Source organism: Crocuta crocuta, unplaced genomic scaffold, assembly GCF_008692635.1.
Source record: "Crocuta crocuta isolate KB4526 unplaced genomic scaffold, BGI_CrCroc_1.0 scaffold225, whole genome shotgun sequence".
NCBI lineage: Eukaryota > Metazoa > Chordata > Mammalia > Carnivora > Hyaenidae > Crocuta > Crocuta crocuta.
In genome coordinates this window covers 823,094-846,943 of record NW_027530408.1, presented here as the reverse complement: position 1 = coordinate 846,943, position 23,850 = coordinate 823,094, and the positions used below count along the sequence as shown (strand labels likewise).

The window sequence follows — 23,850 nt, the reverse complement described above, 5'->3', positions numbered from 1 at the left end:
ACCAAATGCATTTTGATTCCAAACTAATAAGAAAATTTACTTTCTAGATCTTGGATTTCAGAATTGCAGATGAGGCACTGTGGATCTACAGCAGGTATCTACTCCTCCTAGATTCATAAACCTTGTCATACCACGAGCTCTTCGTGTACTGCTACATTGTAGTGTGACACCCCAGCAGCTGCAGCACTACCCCCATGACAGCTAGAGTTCACAGCTGTGTGTGTACCGTAGCCCACACACTGGGCCAGGACACGGCAGTGTAATACTTCGAACAACCTTGCCCAAGAGCACACAGCTATTAACTGGCTACCCGGGCCCAGGGCCTGCACGTCTGCACGTCTAACCACTCCTCAACACTGCCTCGCTGAAACCAGCTGAATCCTCAGGAACAGAAACTATGTTGCTAAGAGAATGATGCTTTCAGGGTACCTGAGGGTTCAGTCAGTTAAGTGTCTGACTTAATTTCAGCTCTGGTCATGATCTCATGATTCATGGGGCTCTGCACTGAAAGTGGAGCCTGCTTGGGATTCTGTCTCCCCCTCTCTTTCTCTCTGTCCCTCTCCTGCTTGTGTTCTCTCTCAAAATAAATAAAAACAAACAAACAAAAAGCAGAACGATGCTTTCCAGCAGGCTTCACAAATACTTGGATTTTGAAATGATTCAAGTCATTAACAATTGACACTATCACTCAGGACAATTAAATGCACTTGACTGAGCCAATTAAGATCTGATTTTAAAAAAAGCTCAGACCTTCAGAATCCAAGTAAATTCCCCTGAAAAACAGCCAAAAAAAAATTATACAAGAAAGGTCCCTAAACAAGGAATACCTTCACTTTATATAGGTCATTTTTGGAAGGGTCTAACATTTCTTTAGCTATAGATTTCTGGTCTAGTTAACAGTCAAGGCAGACAGAAACCACATGTTTCTATAACGCAATCGGCTATCCGCTGCCTAAGATCCTCTTCTAGTAAGCTCTGAATTGTGTCATCTTATTTATCCACTTATTTCTTCAGGAAATTAAAGCACCTATAGCTTACACATAATTCTCATCATCTTAGCTTATAAATGTTCCTCTCATGTTTAAAGGAAATCAGTGGCAAGGACAAACAGTATACTGATATACCTAGTTGTCAAAGACATTACGAAGGGTGGCAAAAAAGGGGGACATAATAAGGATGTAAAGGAAAGACTAATCTTGCAGATGTTATGCTCTTACTTTTCTGCTGATGTGAAAAAATGGCCATTAACAGCATAAGTTCCAATGAGACTCATGTCAAGTATGCTTTTGTCAAGCGGGTGTCTTATTTCTGGCAAGTCCGACACCAGGCACCTGGTGGGAGAATGCCGAACCCTGTCCCAGGTTCCTTACCTCAGTATGATGTGCACAGACTCCAAACGGGATGTGATGTAGGCTTTGGTGACCTCGGGGGTGTACGTTTCCAGCATGTGGGGCTCTGTGGCTTTCACGTATGGCACTGAGGCTGCCAACCGCTGCCACAGGCTCAGGAGATAGTGCACGCTGTTCGGGGCAAATTCCCAGTGCTAAGGAAAACCACAAGAGTAGGAAGTCTATTTCTCATATCTGTACACAATACACTAGTCCCATGCCACTTGACACAAAAGATAAAGGCTTGGGGAAAAAAAAAAAGAGGACAGATTTTTATGAGCTTTGTTTTGGGCACGACAACTCATCTAATGTACTTATTAGTATTTCAGAGTTTAAGCATCTAATAAAAAGAGCTGTTCTATCCTGGCTGTGTAAACCTTCCCACACGGAAAGCCATGTGTGAGTGGTTCTCAAACTTCAGTATCCATGAGGATCACCTGGAGAACCTGTTAGACACAGAGACACTCAGGCTCCACCCTGGACTTACTCAAGCAGAAACTATGGCGGTAAGACATAAGCGCCTGCATTTTTCATCAAACGCCCAGAGGATTTTGAATCAAGCCATAAAGTTTGGGAACCACTGCCCTATATTACATGACTAAGAAAAAGAGGTCACTAACTCTTTAACTCTTCTGTCTAGCTCCCTGTTCCAATCTTGCCTTTTTCAGAGTGATAATCTAAATATTACCCCTGCAGTTCCTACAAGTTCCTCTAACCAAATACTTGCACTTTTGTAATGCAAATGAGCAGGCCACAATAACTATTCTGCAGGACTGCCCTATACTTCTACTCACTTTGTCCTGAGGGAAAAAAGGGAATATAGGCACACCCACAGGTTTGGTTCCAGACCACGGCAATAGTGAGTCAAATGAACTTTTTGTTTCCCACTGCATGTAAGAAAGTTATGTTTACACTATACCGTAGTATGTTAAGTGTGCAATAGCATTATGTCTAAAAAGACAATGTACATATCTTAATTAAAAAATGCTTTATTGCTAAAAATGCCAACCATCACCTGAGATTTCAGGGAGCTGTAATCGCTGATCACAAATCACCATAATACACATGAGAAAGTATGAAATATTGGGGGAATTACCAAAATGTGACACAGAGACATGAAGTGAACAAATGGTGCTGGAAAAATGGCACAGACAGAAGACTTGCTCGACGCAGGGGTGCCATAAATGTTCACTTTGTCAGAAATACAGTATTTGTGAGGCGCAATAAAGTGAAGTGCAAGAAAACGAGGTCTGCCTGTATTCTTATAAGTTTAAAACCAATGAGCCAGAGAAGAGGTTCCTATGTGTAGGAAAGAGAAAGACAAGCAATCAAAGACAAACCTGTAGGCTGGTCACTGTGAAGTTAGCTATCAATCGGATGACCTCAGGGTAGTTTTCCACCTTTACTAATTCTCCCAGTTGATAGTTACTCTTCAATCGGGCCAGTAGTCTGCAAAACTCATGGTAATTGTTTGGGTCTGATAAACTCTGGTGACAGCACAGAAGGAAAATGAAATGTAAAATGTGATTCACTGTACTTCTAGAATGACATTTGGGATGGCATGAGGGGAGGGGAGAATCTACTTTAACTTCTGAGCTACACATCCTTCCTCCCTTAGAATGACATGGGGTGTCTGGGTGGTACACTTGGTTAAGCATCTGACATTGGCTCAGGTCATGATCTCGCAATTCATGAGTTTGAGCCCCATGTCATGGTTTTTTGCTGATAGCTCAGAGCCTGGAGCCTGCTTCGGATTCTGTGTCTCCCTCTCTCTCTGCCCCTCCCCAACTTGTGCTCTGTCTCTCAAAAATGAATAAATGTTAAAAAACAATTAATAAAAAAGAATGACACATCTGTAGTATGTTTAAAAACAATTTTTTAGAGTTGTTTTTAAAAAGCGATGCTCGCATCTATTATTTCATGTATTCATAAAAACCATCCTCTGAGATGAAATTTCTAGTATCAATTAAGAGTCTGAAATGGAAGCCCAGAAGGATCACATTACTTGCCTAAAGTAGCTGATTAAATAGCACAAAAGGCGCACAACCTAAGGTGTGACAAGTCTGTTTTGCTTACCACTGACCAAAGATCATGAAATTTGCATTTTCACATCTGTCAGATTTATCATAAGACCACTTCAGTGGCAAAGTTAAATAAATGTTTAGTTTATTTACATTACATCATTGCTGTTATAATAAATTTATTCATTCCTATATTAGTATGCTTATATATTTTACTTCATACTTCTATCAAACACTTTGGATTTGTTTGCATATTAGATGAATATGTTTTCTTATATACGTCTTCCTCTTAGCATATTTTGTTCTGTTCATGACCACATTCCTGACACACAGTAGGTGCTCTCTGTAGTTCTTGAATGAATACATGCATTTTAACAGTCTTCAATAAATGGTGCTGGGAAAACTGAACAGCTACATGCAAAAAAAATGAAACTAGACCACTCTTTTATATCATACACAAGAATAAACTCAAAATGGACTATAGACATAAATGTGAAATCTGAAGCCATTATACTCCTAAAAGGAAATGCAGGCAGTCATCTTCTTGACACTGACTACAGCAACATTTCTTTAGATATGTGTCCTCAGGTAAGGGAAACAAAAGCAAAAGTAAAGTACTGGGACTATACCAAAATAAAATGGTTCTGCACAGTGAAGGAAACCGTCAACAAAATGAAAAGACAACCCACTGAATGGGAGAAGATACTGCAAATGATATATCCAATAAGGAGTTAATATCCAAAATATACATAATGCACTCATACAAGTCAGAACCAAAACCAACCTGATTAGAAAATGGGCAGAGGATCTGAATAGACATTTTTCAGAAGAAGACATATAGATGTCCAAAAGACACACGAAAAGATGCTCAACATCACTGATCATCAAAACCACAATGAGATACTACCACTTTACACTTGTCAGAATAGTTAGTTAAAAAAAAGACAAGAAATACTGGGGCATGTGGCTGGCTAAGGACTATTAGAGCATGTTACTCTTGATCTCAGAGTCCTGAGTTCGAACCCCACTATGGGTGTAGAGGTTACTTTAAACAAACCAAAAAAACTTGACCCAAAAAGACAAAAAATAACAAATAGTGGTGAAGATATGGAGAAAAAAGAACTCCCATGCACTGTTGGGAGGAATGTAAATAGATGCAGTCACTATGAAAAACAGTATAGAGGTTCCTCAAAAAATTAAAAATAGAAATGCCATATGATATAGTAATTCCACTACTGCGTATTTACCCGAAGAAAACAAAAACACTAACCTGAAAAGATATATGCATCCCTATGTGTACTGCAGCATATACAATACAATTACCAAGATATTTGGAGCAACATCAGTGTCCACTGATAGATTAATGGATAAAGAAAAAGTGGTATGTGCATGCGTGCGTGCGTGTGTGTGTGTGTGTATAGACAGAGGCAGACAAAGAAAGACAAATACCATAGGATTTCATTTATATGTGGAATCAAAAAAACAAAACAAATGGACAAAAAAAGCAGAGACATACCTATAGAGAACAAACTGACGGTTGCCAGAAGGGTTTGTAGGATGACCAAAAATGGGTTGACAGCTGAGTGGGAATACAGACTTGTAGTTACGGAGTAAGGGACAGGGATAAAAGGTACAGTGCAGGGAACAGAATCAACGGTATTGCAGTAGTGCTGTGTGGGGACAGATGGCAGCCAGACTGGAGGTAAGAATATCACAGCGTACAGAGTTGTTTCGTTATGTTGTACATCTGAAGCTAACGAAACATTCTGACACAACTTAAAAAAATTTTTTTTTAAATACAGGGACAGAACTAAGTATATTTAAAAATGAAATGCTTGTATGGTATTTCCTCATGTAGAGAAGTGGTACTTTAAGAAAAGAAGGTGTTGGCTGAATCTCTGGGACCGAAAAAGACAAAAAGGGCGATCGAGTTACAGAATGTATATATTAGAAAAGACTTTATCTCTCTTCCCACCTAGAAGCAGCCCTATATACTTAAGTAAATAATGTATATTAAAAAAATAAACAACCAAAAACCACATTTCTTGAGGGAAAATGACTAGCCCTCTATTTTCCTATAAGTTGTGCATTCTTGAGGCGAGAGCATACAAACCCTTGTTTGGGTGAACATTCTCAAGAAACTGCCTACAGATAGATTCACTTAAACCTTCTGAAGAATGACACACCCACTGCTCTCTAGGATTTCTGCTAAGTGTGGCCTTTGGATGGATTTCCTTGTGACTCCTAACAGACAGGCACATACTAATCACACCCCACCCCCCACAGCAGCATATATATGTACGTTAGTATTCGAATAAAAACAAACTCTCAAAAATCTTACCTGTGGATTTTCCAGTATTCGTTTAACACCATCAACAAGATGAGAGAGAAACTTGGCTCTCTCTGCATTGTTAAACAGGGATCTTCTGACTGAGGCAATCTGTACTAAGCAGGATAATACCTAAAAGCAGGTGCAATCCAAACACAATTGATTAAAAAGATGATATGGCTATTCCATATTATCTTTTTCCTCCTTTCCCTCTTGTAATATTCTTCTTTACATATGCCACTAATTCTGTTCTTTCAACCCCTGCTATCATTTCAATGATGTAGAAAGGTCAAGGAGGATGCAACTTAGGATACTGGAAATAGCTTCGTTAAAAGAAAAAAAAATCATTAGATCCAAGTTACCATAACAACTAGTTAAATTCAGAATTTAGAAATTCACTTAGGTATTATTCTTTGACCACCCACTGGCTTCTTTGATTCTTGTTAAGATATGTATTTAAGGTTTAAAAATAGCATGCAATTCATTGTCTAAGTAAAGTTTTTGATTTGGTTTTCTCTGTTTCATGAAGACTTTGGGCTCATTAGGCTTTGCTGTGTAATGCTATAATGAAATAACCAAGTTAGATCTGTGTCCTAAAAAAAACACCCAAGCTTTATACTGAAATCATTCTACCCTTTCCCCACTATGCTAGATGTTTATATTGTTTGCCTCTCCAGATCTCGATCTTCTATGTTTCTCCACACTGCTCTACTAACTCAGAAGCTGACTTCTGTTAACTAAGTGGAGCCACACTGTGCCTTCTTGCCTCTAGTAGGCCTCAACCACTTAAAAAGTTCTAGTAGGAGGTTAAGGGCAGGAAGAGACGGGCACTGTCTCTCGACTCTTGGCTGGGCCATGATTGACAGTGTCCCTACTTCTGCTGTCCAGCCCTCCCCTAAGCCACAGCTTCAGCTCTTTTCAGGGTTTCCTCCTCTGACCCCCTAGGGCTCCCCACTGTTGCACCCTCTTGAGGGTGTATGGCACCTCACCACCCCTTGTTGGATTCCCCTAACGTTGCCCACATCTTTACAAATAGTCCTTTCACTAACTACCTCTCTTGAGTGAGTTACCTTTTCCTGAAGTAAACTTAATGATACAAACAACACTGTACTCATGTTTCTACTAAAGCAAAGGTCTACATTTGGAAAAGTACCATAATAACCAGGAAAGCAGTCTACCATAGAAACACTATGCAAAGCATCCATTATTTTCCTGTTTTATTTGTGTGTTTCGTACAGTAGCATTTTACACCAATCTGAATTCGAGACCAATATCTTTTAGGACCTGGATGAACTTTGGGATTTGGGGAGGGTAATTACTGCTGCTTTGAAGGAGAAGTGCATCATTTCCAAGAGCCCTCAAAGGTTGTCCAGGATAGTATACAAATCTGCCTTCCCCTTATAGCTTCCATTTATCACCTATGTAACATGTGCCTGAGGATTTTAAAAACTTTTCTTGGGCAGGATCATCTTCATTTAGACAACACAAGGTGAACCCTCCCACTCCAGTCTGTGGTGATTTGAGGTGCAGTATAAAGTCAGATTCCAGATGAGACCAAAAGAGCTTGACATACGCAGCAATTTGTCTTTAGGAATAATTTAAAGAGAACTAAGTTAAGACTTTACTGCAAGAACCTTTAGGATACAAGCTTTACCACAAAAGGCTAGATAACTACCCCTACTATTTCTATGCTCTGCTTCTAGGATTTTGTATAACAAAATGAACAAGCATAAGGCTCGTTCACCATTGCTATTTTCTGAAAGTAGAGTTTGTTTTAGAAACTGTGGTCCTGACTCACCAGAGGTGAAAATGAAGGAGGGATGGAATGATACAGGTCAAAAAACAGCTGCAGAGTTGAAGAATCTAAGAATGCTGGAAAAAGACAAAGGAGTGCGTTACTGAGTATGTCTGCTCATTGCCAGTGGTACACTTATGGGACTCTGAATCAGCGGACACATCTCCCTGCTTTCCTACCTCCCAGTGTTTACTTCCTTTCAAAGTGATAAGCAAAGAGGGGCTTTTTGTTTCCCTCACTGTTGTTTTTAGAGCACTAGATTTTAGCTCCTCTAAGAGACAAGATTCATTTTTCTGACTCTCAGAACACTTAAGCCAATGAGGACCGTGTTCAAGCAAGTTTTATCCTAAAGAACACAATAAGAAGCATAAGAACAAGTTCTTTTCTTTGATTTCATTTTTAAAGCTAGAAATTAGGTCAAATGAGTAAGATCACAGAGGTCTCTAGGTGATTAATGCAAGAAGGTCAAAGTTACATCCATTAGTAACCTAGTAACTAAAAAAAGGTTCTCCGAGGCTGAGAGATCTGTAAGATTCCTCCAACAGCCTCTTCCTCACTTTATCAAGGCAGATGCTGACCTTTTAAATTGTCTCTAACAGTAAGCAAGGGGCTGTCATCCCACAGATGCTGTGCAGGGCTGAGCAGCAGTCTGTCCCAGGTGGTGCAATTCTGTTACCTGATCTCCAGCTGGTGGGGATCTGTACTGTGCACAGGTCATCTGAGGACTCATCAGTAGAAGTGCCGATGAAATCAAAGTTCAGGCAGTTGTGAGTGAGTTTGAGCAGTTGCATGAGCAAGCCGTGCTGACTTTCATCATTCAAGTTTAGATTCTTTCCTGAAGCCTATAAAAATGACCACATAATGAACCCCAAACAATCACTCCTCTCTTCCCAGCTTGTTGCCAGACTCCTGAGAAGGCTGTGAAGCCAGAAAAGGAGGGCAGTATTTCAACTCAATAAAGTGAGGTTTCCCCTGCAAATGACGCTGTGCTTCTATCACCTTAATGTCACTATGAAGATCCTAGATCCTTATTTACTATAAAAACATGAAACTGGTATTTAAAGAAATCCCCCTCTGGACACTTATCCTTTATGTGTTGTAGACAAAGTAACCACATGGGATTCTGAAGCAATGTGGGATGTATGACTGTTCCATTTGCTGTGAGATCCTAACAATTTCTAGACAGCGTCTGTGACGTCAGTGACTGACCGGCTAACTGCTTTTGACAGTTATCAGTGGGGAGGAGGCAATGTTCAGTTTTCTCTAAAGCTTTTCCCCTCCAGAGGGTACAACAGCTTTTGCCAGGCAACCTGCCCAACCTGAGGACTCTTTGGGAATTCTGAGGTAGAACAAGGTAATTGAGGATGATGGACATCATTAAATGGGACAACAGAAAGAATCCAAACTTGCTTCTAAAACTTGAGAGATAATGGAAAAAGAGACTAAGAACAAAAACAAAACAAACTCCCCCCAAACCCCGCACAATGAAACAAACAAAAAAACTCCCAAATCAACAGACAGAGGGTAATCCCACTTAGCTTTCTACAGGGAGAAGCATCCTTACAGATTGGTATAAATGTATAGAACTCATAGGTGAGCATTTCTTTCTCAGTTCAACTCTATCCATAAATGAACCGCAACACCAATTTTCTGTTTTAAAACAGGTAATTTCCTTATATGATAACTGTCTACCCCTTCAGGATATGATATCTAAATGGATGTTAAAAATTCAAAATCTACTTTTCCTTACAGATGTTGCTTGTTTAGTTGCTGCCTGTAACTCAGCAGGGGGCAGGGGAGCTGGCGTGTTTCAGTATGCTAACAATGCACAGGCTGAACCTGCTTTCAGAACACTATGAATCCAAACACCATAAAGCTAACATGCCTTTACTCCATGCAGAAGCTTTTATGTGCATATGAAAAAGGCAAACAACAAAGTCCCAAACTCTGTGCTATACCAGATTGCTTGGGATATGTGTTCATTTATTGTGCTTTGCTTAGGGAAACAGCCCTGAAATAGGTCAATTCCAATCCTTTCTCTAATGTCAGTGGTCAGCATGCCACTTTCTTCTATATCTTGGAGAGAGATGGTGATGGTTAAAGAGCTGCACCAACTCCCAAGGGGTCGGCTTGGAGCTGACCCCTAACAGGTCCCCAGTCATTCTCATCCTTTCAAAGGGGCCTGGGAGGGAAGACCCAACCTACAATCTCACCTGTTTTAGTAAATTGCAGGAAAGTGTGAAGATATCAAATAATGATGAATCTCGGAAAGAAGACGCTATTTTTCTGTGCTTCGTTAAAGGATGGGTGGTGTCTGCCTGTGCAAAAAATAAACCAATCCAAGTTTTAGAATTAATTGCAAAGAAAAAAAATTTCATGCAGACATCAGATAAACTAGGATAAAACCAACTTATACATACAAAATACATTTTTAATGTTTAAATCACCATTAACTTATGTATAGTGAGAGGATGCAAAGGACAATAAGCTGCTAAGAGCTAGCCAGGATACGTCTATAGCTTACAGACAGAAGACAGAAAGAGAGATGATATTTCCACTGCAAAGTTTTAATTTCCTCTGTACAAGGAGGTAAAATTTAACAAACTGCTAGCACATATTGCTAATAATTACTAGCATATTGTATTGTGGCTTAGTCTCAAAAACAGACAGTGGCAAGGCTTGGGTTTGGCAAACAATCCACTCAGGGCTAAAGTTACCAGAGAATTTCTAAAGCAGTCATTAATTAACACCCATGAACTTAGGATAACTGACAATAGCCCATAATACTCTCTGCCTTCTCTAACCCATTTCAACATGTAGTTTCTATCCCAGGAGTGAGCACTTATATTGAATGGTTGTATTGGTCTCTCATTTATTCCTCTATTCTTCTCTTTTCAGTCAAACTTTAAAGGTTTCTGTGGTTAAGGACTCTATCATTGACTTCTTTTAGTACGCCCTCTACTCCTGACACATAGGCACTTCAGTAAGTGGAATAAAGGGATTTCAAGGTTACTAAGGGAATTTTTAGTCCAACCACCTACTGAAAGCTTAAATCTCTTCTACAGACCAATCAATTCATTCAAGAGGGGGCTCATTAAAGGAGCTGGCACATTAAAGAATAATGCAGCACTCCCCTGATTTTCTCTCTTTTCTTAATGCTTTATTGATAATTAATCTCTCCACCCAATGTGGGGCTCGAACTCACATGTTCCTCCTACTGAACAAACCAGGTGCCCCTCCCCTTGATTTTATTTCTAAGTTCAAACACAAATGGTAACAGAAATATGCTTTCTGATTTAAATCTAACAACCAACCCCCCCCAAAAAAAACAATCCCAACAGAAAACTGAGTTTTGCACGGTTCAAAATATTCCCCAATTCAAAAGTTTTGCACAAAACTGAAAAAAAAAAATTCCCTAATTCTAACCTCAGTGTCACTGTGTCATCATAAATGTCTTGAATATTATGGCATTGCCAGATTATGTATCATATTCTAAATATAATCAGTTATGTTGATAATACAGAAGATAATTACATTAACTACATTACACACAGTTCTATTTTTCCATTAAGAAAGACAAATAAAATTTTGGAGTTTTTTAAGAATAATATCAACATTGATGTATTTTGTGGGGCCAAGCTTCAAAGAGGAGAACATTAAAAAACATTTTTTTTTTAATATTTACTATTTATTTTTGAGAGAGAGAGAGAGAGAGAGAGACAGAGCACGAGTGGGTAGGGTTACAGACAGAGGAAGACACAGAACCTGAAGCAGGCTCCAGACTTTGAGCTGCCAGCACACAGCCCAATGCGGGGCTCAAACCCATGAACTGTGAGAATATGCCTTGAGCCAAAGTTGGATGCTTAACCGACTGAGCCACCCAGGCACCCCCAGAGAGGAGAACATTAACTCCACAATCTCTGTACTTAGTTAATGCATGCTTTCTTATTACAGAGGTAATAGTAGTTACATTAATAAGTTAGTTGTTAAGAGCATAGGCTCTGGAATAAGACTATGTGGGTTTGAATTCAGATACTTTTGTTTGCTGACTGTGACATCTTAGGCAAATTATTTACCTTTACGTGCCTCAGTTTCTTTATCTAGAAAATGGGACAATCATAGTCCCTACCTCACAGGACTACTGTGAGAATAAAATTAGTTAATATAAGTGTTTAGAACGGTGCCTGTCACACAGTAATCACTCAAAAGTATAAGCTATTATTATTTTGATAATGACTGACCACGGTGGGGATTACATGTAACACAAAATACAATATGGACTCCAGATTTTAAATGGCTGTAAGCTGATGCATTTAAAGTAGTACTAACTCACAGTTAAAATTTCTCAGAGTTAATAAAAATGTCTGCATAAATATGCGCCATAGCAACAGTGATGCCAATGTAATTAACAGCTGACAACTGAAGGGTGAGATGTCACAACTAATATTAATACTGGCCTGCTCAGTAACTATAAAATTTTAGTTGGATACAAAAGTAAATGACCACTAAAATAATAGCCAGAGCGAAAGGAAGCCACAGGTGTTTCCTCTGTAGTAATCTAAAGATGTTAGCATTGATGACTACTCAAATAATTATTTGGTATTTAGCAGAATGTTTTATGCATTCTAAAAAGATCACCAAAAAAAAAATCTTTAATAGCATATGGGAATTGAGTTTTAAATGATTATAAACACATACTAATGTATACAGAAGTGGCACACAAATATTCTGGTTCCACTTTTGTGGTCCCTTTTTTGGACTCATTCTCTTTCATTAGCAAAGCAATTCTTTCACTAATGTTTTGACTAAGGACTGTTGCTCCCATTTCTCACAATGAACATTAACTCCAGCAAGGACACCAGCTGATGGGAGGATCAAGTATTCTGGAGACAGAAGGGGATTGGGACATTAAGAATGAGGTAGGTTGCACTACAGAGGAAAACCAACGGAACTACTGTTTCAAAGGGCATTAATCACTTACCGCAAAAGCACACAACTGCCAAAAAAGATCATCCCACACATAGAAAACACCAATACTGAGAAAAAATATGGCACTTACTTCAATGAGGAAGGCTGTAGCACTTACTTGATTAATTTCATTGGTTAGCTGAGATAAAATTGTGACGCCAATGATGCAGTATTCAACACTATCCTGGTAAAAGAAAACATAGGGCAGAAGTTGGGGTGTGCAGCTTGGTTTCAGCAATGGCAGTGCACTCATACTTTTGAAATGGCACAAACCCATGTTGCTATCAAAACCGCCTGGATAAGGTAGTAAGGTATTGCAGTTTAAAACTGTTGCTTTGCTGGGGCACCTGAGTGGCTCAGTCAGTTGAGCTTCCGACTTCAGCTCAGGTCGTGATCTTGCAATCTGTGAGTTCAAGCCCCTTGTTGGGCTCTGTGCTGATTGCTCAGGGCCTGGAGCCTGCTAGGGATTCTGTGTCTCTCTCTCTATGCCCCTCCTCTGCTCATACCTCTGTCTCTTTCTTTCAAAAAGTAAATAAACATAAAAATAAAATAAAACTAAACAAAACCGTTGCTTTGCAGCACACAAAACCTAGCTGCCATGGAGGAAGGCTGCTAAATCTGCCTTCAACATTGAGACCCTTTGTATTTTAAAAATACTCATAAGTATTACCCCATACCCATTATACAAAGATAAACTGGCAAAATACCTTTAAGATAAGTGACAAATGAATGTGTAACATAATTTACAAGGAGACTATATACATTAAGAAAAAGACAACAAACCAGATTTTTAAAATGTACATAAGATACAAATAGGAAGTTCACGAAAAAAAAAAAGGTAGTAAATTAACATTTGAAAATTTTGTTCTGTTCCATTCATAACTCAAATGCTGAGATACTAATTCTTTTAGCTATTAAATTGGAAAAATTAAAAAGCTGAGTTCCCAGGGTGGAGGTATAGACAAACAGGCAGGCACTCTTTAACGTAGGAAACAACGTTTTTTGAGGATAATTTGGAAATATCTTTGGCAGCCAAAAACGCACATGTCCCTTTGACTGCATAATTCCACAGCTAGGAATTCACCCTTCAAACACACTTACTCCAAGTATGACAGATATACATATTCTAGGATATTCACTGAAGCGTTTATGTAACAGTCAAAGACAAAACTAAATGCCCATCAATAAGAAATTATTTAACTAAATTATGGTTATTTTAAGATTGGAACAGAGTTTGTCTGTGCTGACGTGTAAACATGTAAAGCCAAGGCATATTAAAGGTGAAAAAGACATGGAAAAGAATGTACAAGAAAATTCCGTTTTGTGTAATGTTTAAAAAGTAGATCACTACATACACACATGCATGTTGCTTCTTACATTCCTGTTACATCAGATATACACATCTTACCTGTAAAAACCTTGTGACATCTGTGATTGCATTTCTGAAGACATAGTCATCCTTTTGACAGTCAAACCAGCCCAGTTTTGTGATTCTGGCATATAACTGAATAAGTGCTTGCGTCACAAAAGTCGCCAACTTTGGCCGAGTGGCAAGGTAGTTGAGCACATAGTTCCCTACAAAACAAAAAATGCCATGTAAAACGAGTTCTGCCAGGGGAGGGCAAACATCTTTAAATATACGAAATGTCTGAGAAATGGTAAATTTAGACGATTTCCCCTAAACCTCCCGTAATTCTTGTTTTTGTTGTATTCCCTTAATTCTTAATGCTACGGAGAAAACGGGACTTTGAATTTAAGATCATTAGCTTTCCAATTCCGGATTTTATACTTGTTGCAATGAGGACCCTGGAGCGTGGCAGGCCTGAATGTACCCTAGACAGGTAAATAGCATGTCTGCACAGAATTCAAAATCCTTAACAGTGTTTTTCTCAATTATTAGTGGCAGTAAAGGCTGAACAAAGAAACCTCCTGATGACAGGAGGACTTAAACTTCATCTAGAAATAATTATATAAGGCCTCACATCTGGAAAAAAACTAGATTCTACATATTTTGTATGCTTAGCAATTTCAGGACATTATCAAACAAACAACACGAATTTAACTATTACTAGCACATCATTAAACAAACTAATTTCTTGAAGGGAAAACCGATAAGTCTCTACTTACGAATATCTATGCGTTGCTCCAATGGTAGAGGGTTGTTTGTGCGTGATACAAGCTTTGTAAGGCATGTAGCTGCCAGTAACTGGGAGTAAGAGGACTGTGAAGAGAGGGGGGAAAAGACTCAGAACTCAATTTTATTGAATTAGTCACTCATGAGGTTTTTTATTTGGGGGTCTGTGCTCAGATTCAAGAAAAATTAATCAGTTTTGCTATTTTCTTTGTTTCTCTGTATTGTAGAGGGTCTCAGGAAAAATGAATCACACACATAGTATGTGTTCATTGAGCTGATTTCAGTTACGGATAAGGCAGTATAAAGTGAATGGCCTGATCAAAGTGAACTCAGTGCTGATTCTGCACCACTTAGAGGGGGGTCATTTCAGAAAGATATTAAGAAAACAGATCTCTTCTTCCATTTAAGCCAAGAAATCTTCTATCAAAAGCCTTGTTATAGTGATGCTTCAGAAAGTTTCAACTCAAAACATTCCTATAGCATACCATTAGAAAGTTAGAAACAAAAAAGCAGCATTAGAGGGAGCCATTACATTACACTGTATAGTTAACCCCTAAACTTTTATCTTCACAGCAGCATAACTAGCTACCAGACACAGCTTTGCAGAATGTATATGGTAGTTTTAAAGTAAATTTATAACAATTATTTAGGAGAAAGAAAAATTATGCCCTACGCAAGGGAACAGCATTATCATATTCTCACATGTAGATTTTATGAATTTTAACCTAATGGAGAATCAAGAGTATTCTAACTGATCATAATGTATAACAAGGAGCCATGGACAAATTCTTCCATGTGGCTCTGTTATGATAATATATAACAGGGACAGACCCAGAAATACTAAAACAATTTAATTAAGGTTTAAGGATAATTCCTACAATATTAAAAGTCCTTAAGACAGTAGGCTATCCATAGGCCCTGCATAATGCTACCAGTTATGAAAAACTTTATGCTTAAGAAAAAAAAAAACCTATAAAAAAAAAATCACTGACATGTGACTTTTACTCAACAGCCCTGAAAATGGTTTAAACTGCTTACAGCAGGTATGTCAAATCACTAATAATATAAGAGAGGTTACTCTAACTACAGAATATAGCATATAGCTGTAACTATACATTATACAACATCTAAATGGTTTTTACACATAATTCCAATAAATCTGCTAGGTTGCTCTAAGAAGTCAGTAGAGATTAGAAGGAAGCATCCACTATAATTGTGTTTAGTATTGCACCAATTTATTCCAGCCTGTTTTATTTACTAATTGTCAACATGAGGATCCGGAATTACCAAGGTCACATATGATACCACGGGGCCCAGGGGGAGTCACCTGCAAGAGCTGGTTGTGCATCTCCCATACCACAAATATACAAATCTAAGTGGCTCAATCATAAGACTGAGTGACTGGAAAGAAATACGCAAAACACTACATGCAGAAGCAGAGCAGAGCACTTCACAACCTCTGACCAGGCTCTCTGTAACCTTCAGAGGTTTGCTGCTAGTCGGGATTCTGACCGACTCTCTCAGTGCCCCTTCATGATACCCTGGTTGGATTTTTACCCTTCCTAATAAGACTTCCATCTTGCCCAAAATATTAGCTTAATCAAGTTACGTCTCATTAACAGCATTATATTGATCACCACACTGCCATTTTTAAGCAGGAAGGGGCTGATTCCCTTTCTAAAAACTGTAACTTCTTGTAGTTTTCGTTGTCAAGATTTCCCCTGACCCCTCCGAGGCAGACTGCAGCAGCTCTGGTACAGAGGAGGAAGAGCAGAGATGACAGGGGACTTTGAACGCTGTGTGACACGGGCTATGTGGGTAAGAAAGGTCTGTCTTTTTTGTAAAGGATAAGGTGGTACTTAAGTGTGAGAAACAGGAAAAAAAAAAAAGTCCCAGAAATTTGATTCAAGATGAAAAATGAGAGAACAAAATATATTTCAGTGAGATTTTCCTGATGGGGCTGTGTGTCCCATCAGCCCCATCGACCAGGCAGCTGGCTATGGTGTTTTTTTCAAAGTGAAATTAAGGAGGCAGAGGCATCTAGAAGAATTAAGGAACAGAACTTATCCCAATCCACCCTTAAACTTAGAATATATCTTCCTAAACCTCTCTGATCCTTCAGTTTTCAAACCTTACGTACACTTCCTCTTTCGAGGAGCAGCTGGCACTTGCTCAGGCAATCAGGGCTGTTGGTGAATTCAACCAAGGCTTTCTCTGCCTGCAGTCGAGTGGTTGTGTCCGTTGTTTCATAGAGCTGTTTGCACAGATTCTCGAGTTGGGCCAGGCTCTGGAAAAGATCAGTCAAGAAAGAAATCAGTCTGGCCTGCTATACACACAACGTACTATCCTCAAAGCCACTAGATGAAGATAAGTAATAATCAATGGAGAGAGACTTGCTTCTCAACTCTGAGAATCTGGGTGACCTTTATCTAATAATAACTATTTATAGCCTTTTACATATTTTATACCTTAGAAAACAAAATGATAAAACATCTAAAATATCTATACTTTTTAGTCATTCCCTTAAAGATCAATCACAAATGATACATTTTTTCTTTTGCAAATACCAATCCTCCTAAGCTTTTCCAAAAGGCTTTCAAATAAAAATTCAGAATTTACTTGCTCTGCCATCTATTTCAAAACTCAATACTAGAGGCACTCCTGTAAAATTAAGCGCATAAACACACAATGTGTCACTAATCTTTATGTAGTTTTAAATATTTTCCCTTTGCCTAGTAGTTATTAGCTTACAATTCTGTGTATGAATAAAGATGGACAACCTCCCTGAGAAAGCTTCAGAATGCATGTACGCACCTTCCTCCCTGGGTCCCTCATGTTTAAAGTTCAGCAGGCTCACTTCTCCTGTTGTACTTTAAACTCGTGCTTCAGCTCCAAATTTAAAGTGGAAGGGTCAAAATAAACTCTAGCATATGCTCAGACGGAGATAAGACAAGGGAAACGCCCCCAAACAAACCCTTTTCTCCAAATCTTGAAACAGTTCCAAGGAGGCAGGAAGGGGATGGGTGTGTGCTTCAGTCAAAACCCAAAGGGATCCAAATCTACTTCTACTGAACATGGAAGTGTTGAAAAGACGAAAGAATTCAGTATGAGTTCACTTAACTGTCACCTCTCACTTACTGAAGAGGAGGGCAAACATCTGTTAGTCTTTAAAGAAATGGTTTGGACTTTAAGAAGAAATCTAAGCCTTGCTATAGTAGCAAGCAAGATTTGGTTGAAAGAGTCTGAAGGATCCTACTATTAGAAATGGCAATTCTGACAAGAACAGAAATAATAATAATAATAAACAAACTGACCTGGGTAAATAGTCTAAAATATATTACACAGGCAATCTGCTCAAGGCTTTCCACAATTATTTTATTTCATTACGGTGCTACTTTAGAAATCACAGCTTTTCCACTAAGCAGGAAAGCCCTTAGGGCAGGATACCTATTTTAGTCAACCTGATTAAGAAATTTCAAACATTAACCTAAAGGAAACAAGAAAGACAAATACTGACACTCTAAGATCAGGAGTCTTGCTTCTGAGAGCACAAAAAACCCGCAACAAGCCCTACTCCAAAACAAAACAAACTAGCCACCCTTAAAAACATCTTGGGACTCTGATTAGCCTTATATTTAATTTATCCCTCTCTGACCTCCAGGAGTCTTACTTAATACCTTCTTGAGTTTAAAAGCACAGACAAAACTGCACTTGCAAAGTCAGATCTCCATAAGTACCTGATTCTTTCACAAGCTTATAAACACAAGGAATAGAGTATAAGATTAATTAATTACATATATTCCATAAACATACATGAAAGCGACATGGCTGTAATATTGGTCCACAACTCTGTTGACAAATGAATCGTTTGATTTTAAATATTTATTTGAGAGAGAGGAAGCGGAGAGGGAGAGAGAGAATCCCAAGCAGGACCCCTGCTGTCAGCGCAGAGCCCAATATGGGACTCAATCCCATGAACCATGAGATCATGACCTGAGTGGAAATCAAGAAACCGAGGCTTAAAGGACTAAACCTCCCAGGTGCCCCAAATCAGTTTAATTTTAAATCCCCACGTTCCTAAGCAAGGAATTAAATCTCTTTCACAAGGTTTTGTTTCAGCCTAGCAGGCTGGGTCCCGTCCCCCACCCCCCTCCACCAAAGGATTCATTTAGGGGCGCCTGGGTGGATTATTTGGTTGGGCGTCTGACTTCGACTCAGGTCATGATCTTGTGGTTCATGAGTTCAAGCCCCACACTGTGCTCTGTAATGACAGCTCAGAGCCTGGAGCCTGCTTAGGATTGTGTCTCCCTCTCTCTCTCTCTCTGCCCCTCCCCCACTCATGTTCTATTTCTCACCCTAAAATAAACATAAAAAAGAAATAATTCATGTAAAAATGGGGAAAATTGTTAAAAAAAATTTTTTTTAAATTTTTATTTATTTCTAGGAGAGAGAGAGAGCGTGAACAGGGGAGAGTCAGAGAGAGAGGGCGTCACAGACTCTGAAACAGGCTCCAGGCTCTGAGCTGGCAGTCAGCACAGAGCCCGTCGCGGGGCTCGAACCCACAAACCGCGAGATCATGACCTAAGCAAAAGTCGGACACTTAACCGACTAAGCCACCCAGGCGTCCCGGGGAAAATGGTTTTAGAAACAGGTACCACAGAAACCATCAGCAGCCTCCTAAGTCCACAACCACCACACGCTTGGAGCTTTCCAAAACTCTGAACAGACACTCCCTAAACAGTCATGCTGCTTTTTAAGGTCTAACGACTCTCCTTAAAGTCTCATCAATCAGTTCTGGTAGCTCCCCCAGTGCATCTCTTGTTTATGTTTATTGTAACAAAGTTGTTCACATGACAATGGCTAGGTATCGGTCATGGGTAGTTCCTTACTGCTAAAAACCTACATGCAGGTTATGGTGGGCCTTTTTGGTTGTTTTTTTTTGTTTTTTTTTTTAATGTTTTATTTATTTCTAGGAGAGAGAGACAGTGTGAGCAGGGGAGGGTCAGAGAGAGAGGGAGTCACAGACTGAAACAGGCTCCAGGCTCTGAACTGGCAGTCAGCACAGAGCCCGATGCGGGGCTCGAACCCACGAACCGTGAGATCATGCCCTAAGCGAAAGTCGGACGCTTAACCGACTAAGCCACCCAGGCGCCCCTGGTTGTTTTGTTTTGATCTGCTTTAATTCAGCATACAAAAACATACTGCAGGGTATGTCTGTTAAGGAGTTCTCAGCTCAGGAAACAAGTCTGTTTAAAAACCAAAAAAGTAATTTGACCAGTTACACAAACAGTTTGAAGAACTATAGCTCTATTTCTGTGTCTCCAGAAGAATAAATGGGAAACAATTTTGTTTTCCCAAACAATTAGTGAAAACATCTAAAACCCACAGGGTTAGCAGTCACTTTATTTGGGTTACCCATTCTACCCATGGAAGAAGAGAATGAGACATTTATCTTTATGCTCTTTTGGATCCTGATGTTTCCAAAGCAAACCTAACAGTCTTTTGAAAAACCTTTTTTGGGACCCTGAATAAAACAATTTATCCTGCAATTGTCTGATCAGCTATTAAATTTCACATTTAGGATAGCAACAACACATCACAGCATTTTCCCCTTTGGACAGTAACATCTATATTAAACCTTCTCCCCCTGCCAGTTTTACTGAGGACGTCTATTGCGTGATGCCAGTTCAGTCACAGAAAAGCCTCCAGAGAAGAATGTCTATTTTCTATTCCTGAGTTTGCCAAATGTATAATCCACAAAGAAACTTCCATCTGGTTCCACTGGAACAGAAAAGCACATTTGGGTGAAATACTTCACAAGGCTGGGAGGGTTCTTCCACTAGCAAAGTACTGTTTTAGTACAAGAAATGCAAGACAAACTCCCAAACCTAGACCACACAGATTTCATCAGCAACAGTTAAGATGAAGGTATTGAAATAATGTATCTTCACTAATATTTAGCAGCAGCATTATTTTATATAGTCTTTTATTTATTTATTTTAAACTAAATTTTTTTTTTTTAAATTTCTAGGGGGGAGAGAGAGAGAGAGAGAGAGAGAGAGACAGTGTGAGCAGGGGAGGGTCAGAGAGAGAGGGAGTCACAGACTGAAACAGGCTCCAGGCTTTGAGCTGGCAGTCAGCACAGAGCCCGACACGGGGCTCGAACCCGCGAACCACGAGATCATGACCTAAGCGAAAGTTGGACGCTTAACCGACTAAGCCACCCAGGTACCCCTTTTATATAGTCTTTTAAACTGGACTTTTAAATAGAGAAAATGCAGCTCATTTATTCTCACTTAAAAGTTTATTTATTTTGAGAGAGAGAGAGAGAGAGAGAGAGCACGAGCAGGGGAAGGGCACAGAGAGAGGGAGAAAGAGAATCCCAAGCAGGCTCCACACTGCCAGCACAGAGCCTGACACAGGGCTAGAACTCACGAACTGTGAGACCATGACCTAGGCTGAAACCAAAGTCGGACAATTAACCGACTGGGCCACCAAGCCATCTGTTATTCTCATTTCAATATAAGATGCAACCAACTGAGACTAGACCCTCAGAATATAATGATTTACCTGAAGAGTTTCTTTTAGATTAGAGGAAAATGAAGACTGTACATGAGATACAAAGCAGAATACCTTGGAGTTTATCTAACTTGTAAAATACTGCTTTTTAAAAAGCATAACGGTATATACTTTTAAATTAGCCTCACTGCTTAAAAAAATCATTTGGAGATTTCCAATCAGAGACTAGGATACTCACTTTAAGGAAAGATTTGATGACATTCCCAGTAATGCTGAGTACTGAACTAGGAAACAAGCATAATCTTTGGATGACTAGTCAAGATTCCCAGGTTTTCTGCAGGGCACATCCTTAATCTGACAGCCACCAGTACCACCTAAAATGATGAGAAACTACTATTTTATTACAAAGTGTGAAGTATAGGCTCAATCCAGTGAATTTCTCATAAAAAAGAGTCACCAGTTCAGTATCTGAATTCTCATAAGGATGTCTTAAATATATTTTTTAAAATTGCTGAAAAAAGAAAATTCAAGCTACTTTAAACTGCTCATCAACTACATTAATTTAGATCTTTTTTAGCTGGAATTTTTCTGTGTACTAAAAAAACACCGTATTAAGTAAATTAAAAATGCATACTTTGGGGCACCTGGGTAGCTCAGTTGGTTGAGCATCTGACTTCAGCTCAGGTCATGATCTCATGGTTTGTGGGTTCTGGCCCCGCATTAGGCTCTGGGCTGACAGCTCAGAGCCTGGAGCCTACTTTGGATTCTGTGTCTCTCTCTCCGCCCCTCTCCTGCTTGAGCTCTCAAAAATGAGTAAACATTTAAAAAAATTTTTAAATGTTTTATTTATTTCTAGGGGAGAGAGAGAGACAGCGTGAGCAGGGGAGGGTCAGAGAGAGAGAGGGAGTCACAGACTCTGAAACAGGCTCCAGGCTCTGAGCTCGCAGTCAGCACAGAGCCCTACGCGGGGCTCGAACCCACGAACTGCGAGATCATGACCTAAGCGAAAGTCGGACGCCTAACCGACTAAGCCACCCAGGCGTCCCAGTAAACATTTTTTTAAAAATGCATACTGAAACTGCTAGGTGAAAGATTAAAAAAAATTTTTTTTAATGTTTATTTATTTTTGAGAGAGAGACAGTGAGAGCCAGGGAGGGGCAGAAAGAGAGAGAGAGACACACACACACAGAATCCAAAACAGGTTCCAGGCTCTGAGCCGTCAGCGCATAGCCTGACATGGGGCTCAAACTCAGGAACCGGGAGAGATCATGACCTGAGCCAAAGTCCATCGCCCAACCGACTGAGCCACCCAGCGCCTCTAGGTGAATAATTTTAAATGTCTATAAGTAAGGTTAATAAAATTGATATACTAATTATAATTTATTATTTATCTTTTCAATGTCATTCTTATTATCAGTAATGAGTACCCAATTATCACAGATATCTTCTAAACTCGTAAAGATATAGTAATAGGTAATTGTTAGGTTAAAAAAGCAAGTGGCAAAGTTGTATGTAGAGTGTATCATTTGTGATATATGTTAGCAAATTCACAGAAGGAAATCTGGATAAATACAAATCAACCAATCATCTGCGATGTGCAATTATGGGAAACCGTCAATTTCTACGTTAGGTATTTTTATACCTTTTGAATTTTTGACTATGACCATATATTACTTGTAAGCAAGAACCTCCCCCCTCAACAACTGTATAAATATTTTTTAATAGGGCAAATCTGAGCTACATTCTTTCTAAATTAACTCTTCTAATTAGTAACATATTACAAATTAACAGCTGATTCTGTTTCCAATTAGAATTCATAAAACCAATTTAAAAAACCAAAAAGGCAAATGCCTATTCCAGTAACGAAAAATTTTAAAAGCATGTCTCTATTACTACTTTTATTTTGTTCCTTCTTGCCAAGAAATGCTGTAAGTTTAAATGCTGATAGTTTCAAAAAAATTTTTAATGTTTATTTATTTATTTAAAAAAATTTTTTAAAAATGTATTTATTTTGAGAGACAGAGAACAAGCAGGAGAGGGGCAGAGAGAGAAGGAGACACAGAATCTGAAACAGGCTCCAGGCTCTGAGCTGTCAGCACAGAGCCCAACGCGGGGTTCGAACCCACGGACTGTGAGATCATGACCAGAGCCGAAGTTGGACACTTAACCGACTGAGCCACCCAGGTGCCCCAATGTTTTTTTTATTTTTGAGAGAGAGACAGAGACAGAGCGTGAGTGGGGGAGAAGCAGAGAGAGAGGTGGACAAAGAACCCAAAGGAGGCCCCAGGCTCTGAGTGTCATCACAGAGCCTGAGGTGGGGCCTGAACTCACAAACTGCAAGATCATAACTGGAGCCGACGTCAGCTGCTTAACCAACTGAGCCACCCAGGCGTCCCAATGCTGATAGTTTAAATAGCCTAAAAAGAACATTCCACACAAAGTTTCTTCTTGTTTATGAAGTTATCTAGAAGGCAATCTTGTGGGCTGAAGTCATTTTGGTTTTACACATATATCAGCAGATGTTATATACTGCAGTAGAGTCAATGGGGGAAAAGTAGATAGCTTGAATGAGAATATTTATATATGCAAACTACTTATTTTTAAAAGTTAAAGAGGGGCACCTGGGTGGGTCAGTTGGTTAAGCATCTGACTCCAGCCCAGATAATGATTTCAGGGTTCAGTTCATGAGTTCAAAC

At 39.3% G+C, this 23,850-nt stretch overlaps 1 protein-coding gene across 2 annotated transcripts in view; it reads right to left on the bottom strand.

The window, feature by feature from the left end:
- Positions 1 to 17,498, bottom strand: part of XPO7 (exportin 7) — a 39,760-nt gene extending 22,262 nt beyond the window's left edge. The window contains exons 1-11 of one of the 2 annotated variants that reach the window (XM_077766592.1): positions 17,450 to 17,498; positions 16,776 to 16,922; positions 14,629 to 14,722; positions 13,910 to 14,076; positions 12,593 to 12,685; positions 9,747 to 9,851; positions 8,210 to 8,375; positions 7,537 to 7,610; positions 5,751 to 5,870; positions 2,729 to 2,875; positions 1,371 to 1,543 (exon numbers count right to left, since the gene is read on the bottom strand). In XM_077766592.1, the coding sequence (XP_077622718.1) occupies positions 1,371 to 1,543; positions 2,729 to 2,875; positions 5,751 to 5,870; positions 7,537 to 7,610; positions 8,210 to 8,375; positions 9,747 to 9,851; positions 12,593 to 12,685; positions 13,910 to 14,076; positions 14,629 to 14,722; positions 16,776 to 16,922; positions 17,450 to 17,470 (1,307 nt within the window). In that variant the 5' untranslated portion in view covers positions 17,471 to 17,498. The remainder of the gene's footprint in view (positions 1 to 1,370; positions 1,544 to 2,728; positions 2,876 to 5,750; positions 5,871 to 7,536; positions 7,611 to 8,209; positions 8,376 to 9,746; positions 9,852 to 12,592; positions 12,686 to 13,909; positions 14,077 to 14,628; positions 14,723 to 16,775; positions 16,923 to 17,449) is intronic. The other variant, XM_077766593.1, reaches the window with a different exon arrangement.
- Positions 17,499 to 23,850: the final 6,352 nt, after the last annotated feature.